A 13,770-nucleotide genomic window follows, 5' to 3' on the forward strand; every position below is an offset into this window, starting at 1 on the left:
AAATGCTACAGTACAAAATAATTTATTTTGTATTGGCAAGTTCCTTCAAAAAGGGGTTAAAATTAGCATGAGACAAAATTCATCCATGGATTTTTAATAAACAACTGACTTTAAAAAACCCCTTTTCTCAGTTCTATTCTCTCAAATCTCATGGTGTTTTCTCGTTGCATAAACCAAAGGTAGTATTAACATGGGGTTTCAACAGAATCAAGCATAGATTATGCTCTTTTCAAATGTACAACAAAATGGAAATTTACATGCATTGACAAACAACTTTATTTTGTTTAATCGCATCACAATTGAGACCTGCTTTAAGCCCAAAACTTGAGTTCTGAGTTTTTCATGAAAGGGTTAGAATCCCGGGTTCATAAACGTGCAGCTTCCTTGTTCATTAAAGAAGAAAAAAATTCCATTTTGAAAATACAATCCTTAAAAATACAAAAGGTTAGCAATGTTCCTTTGATGAACCAAGGTGTATGTAAATGTATCTGTTAAAAGAAAATTAACACGGTGTCAAATTTCTGAGACATAACAATCTCTCGGCTCCCTCGTTAAGATGAAATTAATTAAAACACAAAGAGGCAAAGAAAATGTAAGACGTGACAGAAATGATTAAGAATTAACAATGTGTATGGCATAGAACTGTAGTATGCTTGACCAGCGGTGGCATGATTTGGGGTAGTTTTGTCTTCCCCTTTTACAAAGAAGCTTTGTGAATTAGACTCAAGATTTTGTTGACAGCGTGCATTTTCCCCAGTTCCCAGTTCCCTTTTCAGCAAAACAACAGCAGAAAGTAAAATGCATACCGCCCATTCACTAGATGCACATGCCGTACCCTCTTTCATTTAACTGAATGCACATTTTGAAATTACACTTTTAACAGATTACAAAAGTGTAATTTTTGACAAAATGTTTGATTTAATTATGTTTTTGTAGTGAAGCACGCAAAGAAAACTACATGCACATAACAAGAGACCCCTTACATATGACGTCACAAAGGGGGCATGTGGGATACAGTTCTTAGAGTTGTTAAATGTGGCGTCAGTAATTGGAGAAAAAAAACCTGGTGTACATTAGACTAGTTTGCAATGGAGAGAACCCTTGCAATGATTGTTAACAGTAAAACTCATGGACTGCATAGAGACTGTGCAAGCCTAGCACATGTTCGCACATGTTTGAACACTGGAACCTATTAAAGGTAGGATCATTGTCTATTTTTTGTTGATTTTTGTCGATTTATAGGAAAAATTTTCCAGAGAGATCGCACAAAAACAGTCACCTGTGAAAGTTTCAGCTGACAACGGCGTCTGCGTACTTGTTGAGGAAACAGGAAAAAAATGTCACTTGGGTATTTTCATCAAGAGCATAAATCCATGTTCAAGGAGGTCACAGCGGGTACCAACACGGTTCAGCGTCTCTAGTAGCTGTGTTGAGGGCAGCATTCAAACGGGCACCAAACAGGCAATGTTTGGAAATTCAACTTTTTTTAAACATACTTCCATTGATTTCTCATCAACAGGGGCACTTCAGGTGAAAACAATTCGGCAGGATGCTTATAACCATACACTTTTCACAAGCAGTAGATTTTTGGATAAAAGTTACACAATTTTATTTCAGAATCATTACCAAAGTATGACCCTACCTTTAAAGAGCGGCACTTTGTTTGCATTTCAAAGTAAATTAACAACCCATTAATTTCCCTAAAATGTTCAAAAACGTACGAGACTTGCACAGTCTATTGATACTGTTGGGGGTAAACTTTGCCTTGTTAATAATGATGCATTGTCTGTGTGAGATTCAAGCAGCGTGTGGTTGTGTGATTCTGCCCCAAGGAGTTGTGTATGGTAATATACAGGCCTGACACTTCCTTCTTCTAAGGGCAAGGCAGGTTTCCTCAAGGCAGGGAAATTTTCAATGCTACTGGAACATTTCAAAGGGGCACCAAGGCAATGACCAAAGGTATAGAGGCAATTGCCCCAAGAAGTATCGGGCCTGCATGTTAATAATGTGACTGACTCTGGCAAAACCTTTAACCTTTGACCTGATTTTCTTCAATGAGAACTTGGCATTGACAATGGAACTTAACGATGTCCCCCAAAAGTTTCAGATCTCCATCAGAATATAGAGAAAATGCTCCACATATGTATGATACGATGTGAAAATCCTCCTGCTGGCCCTTGGTGGTCAATTTGTGACATTTTATGGGCGTGTCGCTTAAATGGTTTGGCCAGAGCGGGTCTTATGGGTGGCGTGTCTGCAAGGGTTTTGAGTCACAGCTCATTGTGCGTAGCATGACATCGTTATTGTAACTGCTTCATACTTCAACGCTTACTGTTACGGTTAGTGGCTTGGAAATAATGTATTAATGTATTTTTTAATCGAGGGCATGAGATAGGGGGGGGGGGGCGAGAGAGATGGGGCGGTGGTTGAGGTGGGATAGGATTAACTCTAGAGCTGCCAACATTTGCCAAGGAGATTTCCAGATTTTTTCATCAGTACATGGAAAGATTGGTTTATTTTCAGGGAACTTTCTGCAGACTCAGGTCGAGTTGGCAGAGGCTCTGTTAACTCCTGAAGCTTTGTGGTGACACATCTATAACATGTTGTAAGATGGGTGCTGGGACTACCTCTACTTAACCCTTTTATTACCAAATTGTTTTGACATAAACATTTGCTGGTGACTGCGTTGTTTGACCACTCTCAAGTGTAAAGCACAAATTCTCGGTAAGCCATTCATACAAACGCTATTATTACTTTGAAGATATAGTTTTACATCAAAAGAAGAAACAAAAAAGTTCTTATATGTACATGTACAATGTACTTGTTTTAAAAATTCCCTTTCATATAATCCATAGAACATTGAGATAGGTCTATAAATGTCCAACTTCTTTGTCTGTGTTTCCTCAGTGTGATCTGTAAACTCAAAGACATTTTGTACTGCGCTCCATGCATTTGGCATAACATTTTGGATCTTTCCACTCTGATTTGATGGGATTGCTTTATTTTATCATCGTTAGAAAGATCTGATATTCTCTTTCAAATGATGGCAAGCTTGGGTATGGAGGGTGAACACAGACAAACCAAGAGCTTTATAACAAAATGACCTTTTTGCTCAGTGAGGCTTTTGTTTATGCGATGACAAAAGTCGCCTAGATGGTAATGAAAGGGTTAATAAAAAATAAAAATGGATCGCTAAATGTAGGCCATTTGTCTACCTTGTTTCCTAACCAACTTGATATTATATTTGACATTGGCGTCTCCAAATTAGACAAAAAACTACTCCAGTGATGCAATGCTGAAATTTAGTTGGGAAAATGAGATGTTAGCGAATGGCAAATTAATCAGAATGAAAAGAACGTAGCCGCATACAGTACACATTTACAAATGTTAGAATATATGCAAACTCCAGTTGTAAAACCTGAAGCATGTTGAAAACAACAACGAGTACAAATAAATGTTAGCTCCGCTACACATGCCAAAATAACACATGCATTAGGTTTTCTGTCCAAACCAAAAATAGGGTAGGTCTATCTCTGATACTGCGCGGTCAATTTCAAATGACTCTGTATGATAAAACCAATAGAGTTATCAGAACTAGAGGGCGTACAAAACCATGTAACAAAGCCCGACAAATAGGATTTTTGCCAACTGAGAAAATAGCTGAACCTACCAGGTCATGAACCAGTTCACACAACCAACATTTTGTAAGTGGGCTTCTGTAGGCAATACACATGGGATTCATGCCCATGGTGTGACAGTACTGTCTACATGTACAGGTCTCGAAACCCATAACACCCACAGCAATTGCTGTGGTGACTTGTGCTTTTGCTTTGGTGCCCTCTGCAAGATTCCAATGCAAGTTAACATTTTCTTCATAGAAGTGCTGTGCTCTTCAAGAGCAAAGTTCACAGCCTTTATATGTGTGTACATGTATAACAAGTGCCCCCTCTGGTTCTATTAATATATAACTCTACGATACAACCACTGCAAGTTTCTTCTCATGAACAAATAAACAATGGAGAATCAGGGGAGAGTCGCCAGAACAGAGAGCGTTTTACAGAAGCCTACGCTATTCTACCATTCCATAACAATCTACATATGTGGATGATGTGAAAATGACAAGTGCAGTGGCACAAAGCAAGGCTGTTACCCACTACCACCAAAAATATTCACCAATATTTGTTCCAGGGAGGGCAACTAATGTTTTTTCTTCCAAAAAATTTTCAACACCGAAATTTGCAATGTTCTGACCAACACTCTTCATCGGGATACATTAAAACACCAGCCGTCGATTTCACAAAACTCTTCCTAACTTAAGACTAATCTTAGGACTTAGGACGAGTCCCAACCCTGCACTGTAGCATGCAGACTTTAAGATTAATCCTAAGTTAGGACGAGTCGCCCTAACTCGAGATAAGACGAGTCCTAACTCTTTGTGAAATCGACGGCTGGCCTGATACTTTACGGAGGCAACGAAGTTGATTGCCTCCATGCCCCCTAGTCATTGCCTTGGTGCCCTTCAAATGCTCCAGAAAAAAAATCCAATTTCCTCAAAGGGTGCCCTTTACCAGGGAGAAAATGCCTTGGTACCCTTGCCCTTTCAAACACAAAGAATACAGGGCTGGTAATGTAATGCATGTATCCTGCGAGTACTACAATGTGTGCTTATGTTTTCACACTGCAAGCTTCTTTTTTAGCGGGTCTCTGTGGTGGCATTTTAGGCAAGTGTAACTAAACCTATGCAAAATTCGCAGAGGGTGGCTGCAAACAGATGCTGCATGGTCACTTTGGTCTCTTAAAGGTTCTTAAAGTGCTTCTGACAGCATGTCGTGTACTAACTTTGTTGTGAAGATTTTCTGTCTCTCTAATTATTGCCATTTGCGAGTTTGATTTGAATAAAGTCTGGTACAATGACTTGCTTTGTACACAAGACATGCTACGTAGGTTTGTTCGTTTTTACACAAGACGAGCTACAAGTAGGATTGTTCATTAAGGTAAATTTCAACACAGTGCGAAAGATCAAATCAGAAAGGAAAAAAGGATCAAAAACAGAATGCCTGTATTCGTTCATCCAGAGAAAACTCACAGAAGGGAAACTTTTCCATCAATGCATCCTTTTGGGGTTTTTTTTGTCAGTAAATGAGGCATGCAGTGACACTTGCAAATATGAATCTCATGTGCAAATAAACCAGATCACAGACATTGCATGATAGGGGAGGAAGTTATCAGCAAGTAGTTATAAACCAACATGGGACATTTGCAGAAGAAAAAAAAATCAGCAAAAAACAATACATTCCATTGGATTAGATGATATCAGTGGACGGAGAGTACATGTACTAAAGGATGGATAGTTTTGTTAGTATGTATTTTTAACTCGTAGCTTTAAAGCAAAACATTTGGCCGTGTCTGAAAATGAGAGCTTCGGCTGGTACTCTGACTGCCCCCCTACTTCAGCATTACCAAGCTGGCAGGGAACCAGTTTCATAAAGCAAATAAATCTGCTCCTTCAAAAATAAGCAGAAAAAGATACCAGCCAAAATGACATGCAGTATGCAAGGAAATAACTGGTGCCCAGATTGTTCTTTGCTTAGCAAAATTTTCCCAACGGACCTTATGCATTGGCATCATTGACATCTTGGAGGTAAAACGAAGACGAAAAAAGAAAAAAAATGCACACATTTGTATGCGCAGCCCACATGTTTGGCCAATGAACGGCTGCTTTTTAACCTCTAGGTGAAGGCCCCCTACTGATATGACATCATGCGCATAAGGTCTATTACCAGCTTTATGAGATGGGGGACAGCCATCGCATCGCCAAAGCCACTCCCATCAGACACAGCCCAACTCTGGCCAATCTATCGCACTGATCTGCCGCTATCAGGAAAAGCTAAAACCCTAAGCTACCACAAGAAAGACAGCTCTCTTCACCAAGCCCTAAATCATGCTTCTCAATTCCCTTTCCAACCAAACCCTGCCTCGAAACCCCAGTACTCTAAGACAGCTCCCTTTGAAACCACACTCAAAGAAAAGTTTTTTTTTTTGCTTGTGCGTCTTGAAAGAACAAACACTTGTGCCTTTGCGTGGTCAAACGAATACTGCAGTACTCACCCCATTCCACGCTGTGCCAATACTCACTTCCTCGGCGCCGTCATGTTTCTCGTACGACACGCTGTCCGTGCTCTCTCTCCGCGACCCTGAGCCGCCGCTGCTGCGCCGATGGTCGTGTTTGCTGCGGTCTCTTTGGCTGGCTTCATGGCGTGGGACGTCGGTGGAGAGATCTTTCGTCAGGAGTTCTCGCACTTTGGATTCTTTAACTGCATCCATCGCCTTCAAGTTACGATTAAAAAAAAATGGAATGACAATGACAAAAATATTTTAGGCACACAATGTCTAGATCATTCATTCAGTTTAAGCAGGGCTCAAAATTATCACTTGAACTCTTAACCTACAAAGAGTACTCCCTATTTTGAGATATTTAGAGGAGGTTGTTAACTTACATTCTTTCGGGACCTTAACGCGCATTCTTCCAGGATCTCGGCAGCTTCGTATTTACCCTGTCGTCTATAGAGGGCGCCAAGGTTCTTCAGAGTTGTCGTCACTGTGGGGCTACTACTGTAATGTGGGAAAAGATCCAACGAAAAATGAGTAAGTGAGAATACTTTTTCGATCCGTATAAAAAAAACTGAATTGATTCGCGATATTGTGTTTTGCTTGGCATTTACGATCGCTGCTTTGGCTAACTGGTCTGAACCCTAACTCACTGAACCCTAAAATTGTATGGGTTTGGTGTAATTAGGGTTAAGATCAATCTCTCCGCTTTGTGAACAATCTAACCCTGCCTTGCGCCATCATTGTTCAAACTATTCTTCATAATGAAGGTACCCATAATCAGAGAAAATATCCAAAACCGACTACAAAATCTCTTAAGTAAAAAGTACTTGTAGGCCTAAACGGAATATTTCATACAATACTGTAATTAATCAAATCAATAATATTATTTGGGTTTTGACCATACATAAATGTGTGAATGAGCTTTGTACTGAATGCTCCTCCCCCACCCCTACCCATGAGTTTTGTGGGTGGAAAATCTACTAACATATTACTCGGGTGGGATTCGAACCCATGACCTCCGCAATTCTAGAGTAGGTCTTAATCCCTGAATTGACCGCTCAATGAGAAGCCAGTTCGAATCCCTTAAGCACTGAAATCTGTGAACATTTTACAGACGCCACCCTCAATGCAATTATGACATCTATAAAAATTTTAGAAGATTTCCATATTGTTTTTGCCCCCATAATATGCTTAGCTCAATGAAATTGCTCGACAAACTCTCTTTAGAAGCTACCTCTACCTATTTGAGAAGAAGAAACTACATGCAGCCAAAATGGTAGAGATGACAATAACCGGTTTAAAAACAACAAGAAGTAAAGTCACCCCCACCCCAACACCATCGTCTGGTACCTCATATTCACTACCTGAGAAAGCAGCATGCAAACGTGTAACTACGCTGTAGAAGTATTCCCCCACTTGGGGGGAAAAATGAACAGCCTACCTGAGTAGAGATATTCCGCCACCTACTTGTAATCTAACACTCAACGAGGACAAGATACAAAAACATTCAGACTTGGACACAAGACTACATAAAGATCGCAGAGGAATGTGCGGGGAATATACCTGTACCTGTCAACTTTGGCTGCCTTATGCCAGCCACCATATTCACCGTACGGAGCATTGTCCTTAAACTTTCCCTAAGTAACAATGACAAGGGGGGAAATAGAAACAAAAAAGGAGGAAAAAAGACATTCATATGTTAGAAGTGCTTGTTAGTAAGTCTTTATTAAACGGCGGATGTGAGCTGATGGGACATGTTAAGTACAAGCCAATAGGATGTGTGATATTATAAACCCCTTGCATTGGCCGCCATCTTTGATGTAAACCAATCATGTCAATGGATTGTGAAGGGACTGATTTAGGCTTGTGAAGTTATATAGACGATGTGACCTGTGACATCACATGTTTACAAAAAAGCCACCGAGCCTGGACTTCCTGCAAGCTTGATTTGTACACAGCTCAATGGAAGAAAACATCTTAATATATCTGATGAAGATTGCACATTCTAATTTTCTAACTTGTTTTCAACTTTTAATATGATTAGAGGGGACACATCACAAATCTTGTAAAACTGTTATTTTAAGAACTCTTGGATTTTCCCATATGACCAGTGCATTATCTTGTTAGAAAACCCAAGAATGTACAATATCTCACTTATAGTAAATAACGGTCATATGGTCTGTACAATGTGTTTATGACCCAATTCACCTGACGCCATCATCACAGCAGGCATATCCTTCCTGTCAGTAGCGCCGTTATTTGCAGAAAGCACTCCCTGTCAACAAGATTTATCTCCATCCAGCATATAATGTGCATCAAAACAGAAGTAAACTTTAAACAAACAGTGTTCCGTGTCAAAAGATTTCCGTCAACAAACAAGTGAAACTTCAGTATACTTCCAATCGATGGCCCCCTTAACGTAATTTGCAAAATGTGCTCTCTCGTCAAAAAGATTTTTGAGCAATGGGTGCAACATCAAAACAAAATATGCAAAAAAACGTTCTGTGTCAACTCTGCATCAAGCGAACAAGTTGCTTTCCGTCAACAGGCAAGTAAACTGTCAGCTTATGGGCAATTCCACCAAAAAGTGTCCTCAGCCCAAAAAATTGAAGTCAAATTTGTGGATTTAAATTTAAAGTAGCAAGAAAGAGTGATACCTAGTGATTTCAAATCTATGTTTGTTTCATTTTTTTCCCTTGGTTTTCCATGTTTTTCATCGTTTATTAAAAAAGTTTTTTTTGTGCCAAATTCATGATTTTTGGGAAATGTTTGGCACAATTGTCTTAAATGCCCTCCTGGTTACATTTTAGATGATATTTCAATTATTCTTGGCTTAAAACATATAACTAGTGGTAAGTATTCACAATTTTAAAGAAACTTCATTGTCAATTTATTCACAGGGTGCTGCCACTCGTTTTAATTAGCCCTTAATTACCAATTATGAAATGTAATGTCCATGACATTGCATGGTGTTTAGTTTTATATTTTAAAGCCAGTAAGAGATATTTTCATGAGACTTCATACGCAAAGCTAGTTTTTATGGGCGAATCCAATAATGCAAGAAAATTAATAAAAAATTAATTACAACTGTGCTAACGAGCGTCATGGACATTACATTTAGCGTCATGGACATTTCGTCATGGACATTACATGTCACATGAAACTTACCTTTTTGAAGGTAAATGCTACAATTTATCAATTGGACCTATTGTAGGTAAACCTGGACTAGTCAAAGAGAACATTTGTCATAGACCTCATCAGAAATTTGTTTCAAGCTCTTTTTTAGCAGCGCGTTTAGTGGCAACATCGTGCACAGATTCTACAAACTGACAGCCCAAATCCGAGATTTTCAGGTGAGTTTTCTCATGGAACTGATCTTTCCTAAAAACATTCAAGTGACATTTTCATACTGAAATGTATGTAAACTGTTGCTGAGACAAGTTTAAATGAATGTAGGACATAATACACACACTTTATCATCAAAGAAGACTTCTCAAGGCCTAGGCGTAATGCAGATTTGTACACATCTACGGATAGCTTGGATACAAAGACGTCATACATAAAGTAATTTTTTATTTTTACATAATTTCAGAATGGCTAAGACTTGAGTAGAGAGGCAGAAAAGGTATAGAGAGAAAACAAGACAAAACATGGAAACATGATTGTGATAAACAAAGCCCCATGCAGCCAATCTTTCCCTCATTTGTTGTTGTCCGTTCTTGTTTTGCATGTCAATCTAGGTGGAACGTGTAGAGGATGACCTCAATGACTGTCTCGTATTTGGAAAACTAAGGAAGCATCTACGTTTGGCCTGTTCCTCCCAAGAAGTCCTCCCAACTCATTTTAACTGATCTTCTGGGAGTTGTTCACCCAGTCTTGAACATAGCAGTATCCAGATCAACTTTGAAAATTACAGAAACCTTTGATGTTTAATTTCCATTTACTGTCGTCACAAAATGTTGACGCAAGATGTTCAGTATATTACTCAAGATGAACAATCACCTTATTATCACCTTATTATCACCAATCACCAATTATGTTAAAGATAATTGGGAAAAAAAGGTTACTTCATGTATACCTACATCTCTGGTCTATCATAACTACTCCAAAGCAGAAGCCAGCCTGGTTGGATGTGGACGGAAAGTGCAAAAAGGGGACTTACCGAGGGGCGGGGTTTAAGTGAGATTCTGGGGGAGGTTTGGTTCTTAAAAATGTTTGGAAGAGGTTAAACATTAAGATAGGGACATTCATTATAGTTTAAAACCCATATTAAGAGCAAGGCAGCACATGGGTTTACAAATTCAGGGTAAAAGCATGATGCATCATTTTACAAGTTTGACGTAATGTCCATGACGCTAAAAATAACCCAAAATGTAATGTCCATGACGCTCTATTAAGACGTGTAACAAGAAAGTTGACAGGTTTTCTTAAAAATATTATCACTGTTCATGTTAACTACTTCCCTGTTTAGCAAATAAAAAGGTATTCTAAAAATTTTGAACTTTAACTTCACAGAGTTTTGGAATTGAGTGTGTTGTACCCAAAACCCACTTCCGTTTTTCGTAATGTCCATGACGCTCGTTAGTAGTGCTCTGACTCCTTAATTAATTTGAACTTTTCCAAATACATAGTATCATTTGACTTACTAGGACACAAGATACTAGTATCAAACACAAAACTATAAATCAAAGCTACTTGGTGTGTTTAACTGACCAACAAAGTTCTAAAAATGTCTCAAAACGTAATGTCCATGACGTGGAATTGCCCTTATAATGGTCTTTGTATTAGGTGTCAACAATGGGAAGAAAAAAAGATTGAGCATACAATGCGCTTTTGGTCAACTTTTCCCCTTATGCTTGTGTACAAAACAAACATACATGTAACAGACCCTACCTTCTCCTGCCTCTCTTCAGCCTGCATCCATATGGGCTTACTATCCTTGTCATCCGTGCCGCCAAACTCCCTCTCATGAGCCCTGGTTAAGACCTGCTTGTACAGCGTCTCAGCTGCCTTGTACTTCCCTTGCTTCAGGTACGCCGAGGCCAGGTTGTTCTTCGTCTTGGCGACATTGGGGTCGTCTGGACCTAGTTTAGTCTCATAGATCTCCAGAGCACGCTTGTAGTACCATTCCACCTAAAGAGCCAATCAGGTCCAGAAAGGAACAACATTTAGTACATGTAGTGCGCACAGCTTTGAAGTCCTTTCCAAGTCTTTTTCACTGGTCTTGCTGGTCCAGTAAAAATGTTCCATAAAGTACAAGTGGATTTTCTTCCCAGACTCAAGCCCTACCAAATCCAAGTCTGCCCCGGGCCAATATGACTTATCAGACCGATATTTGTATCAGGTTTCCTTGGCATAAGCGACTGAGAATATTTCTATTCCCCCCGCACAGGATGCCAGTCAATCGCAGGTTACTCCCCAACTCTCACCGGTATGCATTTGTTCGACTGGGTGGTAGAAGCACTGACCAGAGGCCAATTTCACAAAGATCTAAGATTGATCGTAACTGCAAATCAATCGTAGTTGCTAAGTAAAGTGTGATGTCACAATACAAATCACTATGGAAACTAGAACGAGGAGGTCTTAGGGTGACAGGTCTTTCTCTGCCGCAGTCCCACTTTTGTGGAATGCACTTCCCACATACGTCAAAACTAGCAAAACTACAGAATTGTTCCACAAGCATCTGAAAACATATCTCATTAAGGAATCCAACGATTAACTGTCATTTCCATACTTGTCATTCTGCTAATTACTGTTTCTAGTGTTTTTTCTTGTGCTCCTTGGGTGCCTTTTTAGGCAGATATGTGGGCTTTATAAATCTCTAATTATTATTATTTATTATTATTATGGTGATACTGAAAATTTGTCAGGCTTTTATTGCTTTGTGAAATCAAACCAAGGCCAGGATTCAACCCCACATTCTGTAAACTACAGAACCTGAGTCTACTACCCTATACCACTCGGCCATGACACCCAACAAACTGAAAGTATATCACACAAACTGCAAATGTATGCTGATTCTAGTCGAGGACCTGAACGTGGACAACTTAATGAGAAGCCGAGACTCAAGTGTCAGTTTTAATACAATCTGAATTACCTCTTCATATTTGCCTTGGTTCTGACAGAGGAGTGCAAGGTTGTTCAGTTGCTTGGCGACATCCGGGTGTCCCGTTCCCAGAACCTATCAACCAGAAATTGAATTAGTATTGAAGTAAAACCAACACAGATCAAGAGAAATGTTCAACATGCCATGAGAGGTAATACAAGTACTTATAATGCACATTAAAGAGTCTATGTACTTTTTGTAGGACAAAAAGCACAATGTCCACAGATTTACACTAAACTTACACGGTTTGAAGATAATGATAGTAGAAAGCTTCCCTAAAAAATATTACTTGCTGAGGTGCTGTAGTTTTTGAGAAATGAGTAAAACAATGTCATGAAAATAATTTTTGTCTCATGAGACGAAAATTATTGTAAGCATGTACAAACGTTTTTCATGACATTGTTGTATTCATTTCTCAAAAACTACAGCACCTCAGTAAGTAATATTTGAAGGGAAGCTTTCCACAATCATTATCTTCAAACCCTGTAAGTTTAATATAAATCTATGGACATTTTGAAAAAGTACCCAATTCCTTTAAAGCACTATGTAGTAAGGTGGCTTAATATGCTGCTGATCAGACTAGGAACACCGGGGCGAACCCCTTCTCTTTACGATAAGTGACTAGGTTCTTTCTAACACACAGGGCCTACAGCTTGAGGTCCCATCCGAATTACGCAACAATACTGGTTAAGAGACTCGAACCCACACTCTGCTGATCAGAAACACCAGAGCTTGAGTCCAGTGTTCTTATCCGCTGGACCATGACACACCATGTGAAAGTGCAGAATAATGATCTATTGACCCATTTCACCTGACGTCATCATCAGACAAATCTTGAATGCGCCATACTGGTGGGCAATTTCACTGTGCGTTTTTATATTATAACTCTATGCCGTGTGTTATGCAGTGAAGTGCGACGCGGCGTTAATACACGTAAACCTAACTGCCCACCAACATGGTGAGTGGGCATAAGCCGCCGCGTGAGACGCGCGTGCAAGGGGTCAATATGGATTTGTTTACCTTTTCCCTGATCTCCAGAGCTCTCTTGCACAGCGGCTCAGCCTCCTTGTACTTGGCCCTCTTACCATACAGCACAGCAAGGTTATTTAATGTCGCTGCCACCTACAAGTAGTGAAAAAAGTCATTGTTAGACAGCAAAGTACATGTACTCTCTATATACATGTATGCCATGCGTGAGCTAGATTACAATGTCTTGTAATATGACTTGCTTAGTCACTGCTCAAACATGAATTCCTCAGACACTTGCTACTTGTACATGTCCAAAGCTTGGGGGCAGGCTTTTGTACAGAAACCTCCGGGGCCCAATTTCATAGAGCTGCTAAGCATGAAAATTTGCTTAGCATGAGATTTCTTCCTTGGTAAAAACAGGATTACCAACCGAATTTCCATTTTGTTGCATTTCCTAGTTACTTGTATTCAGCTGCTGTATGGTTATCTTGAAAATCACGTAGAAATTTGGTTGGGAAATCCTGTTTTTATCAAGGTAAAACATTTCATGCTAAGCAAATTTTTGTGCTTAGCAGCTCTATGAA

General features: G+C 39.5%; 1 protein-coding gene across 16 annotated transcripts in view; it reads right to left on the minus strand.

The window, feature by feature from the left end:
* Positions 1-13,770, minus strand: part of LOC139942481 (kinesin light chain-like) — a 64,930-nt gene that overhangs the window by 27,605 nt on the left and 23,555 nt on the right. For 9 of the 16 annotated variants that reach the window (XR_011786689.1, XM_071939359.1, XM_071939351.1 and 6 more), the window contains exons 7-12: positions 13,238-13,339; positions 12,209-12,292; positions 11,005-11,244; positions 7,675-7,748; positions 6,498-6,612; positions 6,109-6,327 (exon numbers count right to left, since the gene is read on the minus strand). Coding sequence is in view for 14 of the 16 variants with exons in the window: in XM_071939359.1 (XP_071795460.1) it covers positions 6,109-6,327; positions 6,498-6,612; positions 7,675-7,748; positions 11,005-11,244; positions 12,209-12,292; positions 13,238-13,339 (834 nt within the window). In the remaining 2 variants the exon portion in view is untranslated. The remainder of the gene's footprint in view (positions 1-6,108; positions 6,328-6,497; positions 6,613-7,674; positions 7,749-11,004; positions 11,245-12,208; positions 12,293-13,237; positions 13,340-13,770) is intronic. The other 7 variants (XR_011786691.1, XM_071939391.1, XM_071939323.1 and 4 more) reach the window with 2 other exon arrangements.

This window comes from Asterias amurensis, chromosome 1 (assembly GCF_032118995.1).
Source record: "Asterias amurensis chromosome 1, ASM3211899v1".
Taxonomy (NCBI): Eukaryota; Metazoa; Echinodermata; class Asteroidea; order Forcipulatida; family Asteriidae; genus Asterias; species Asterias amurensis.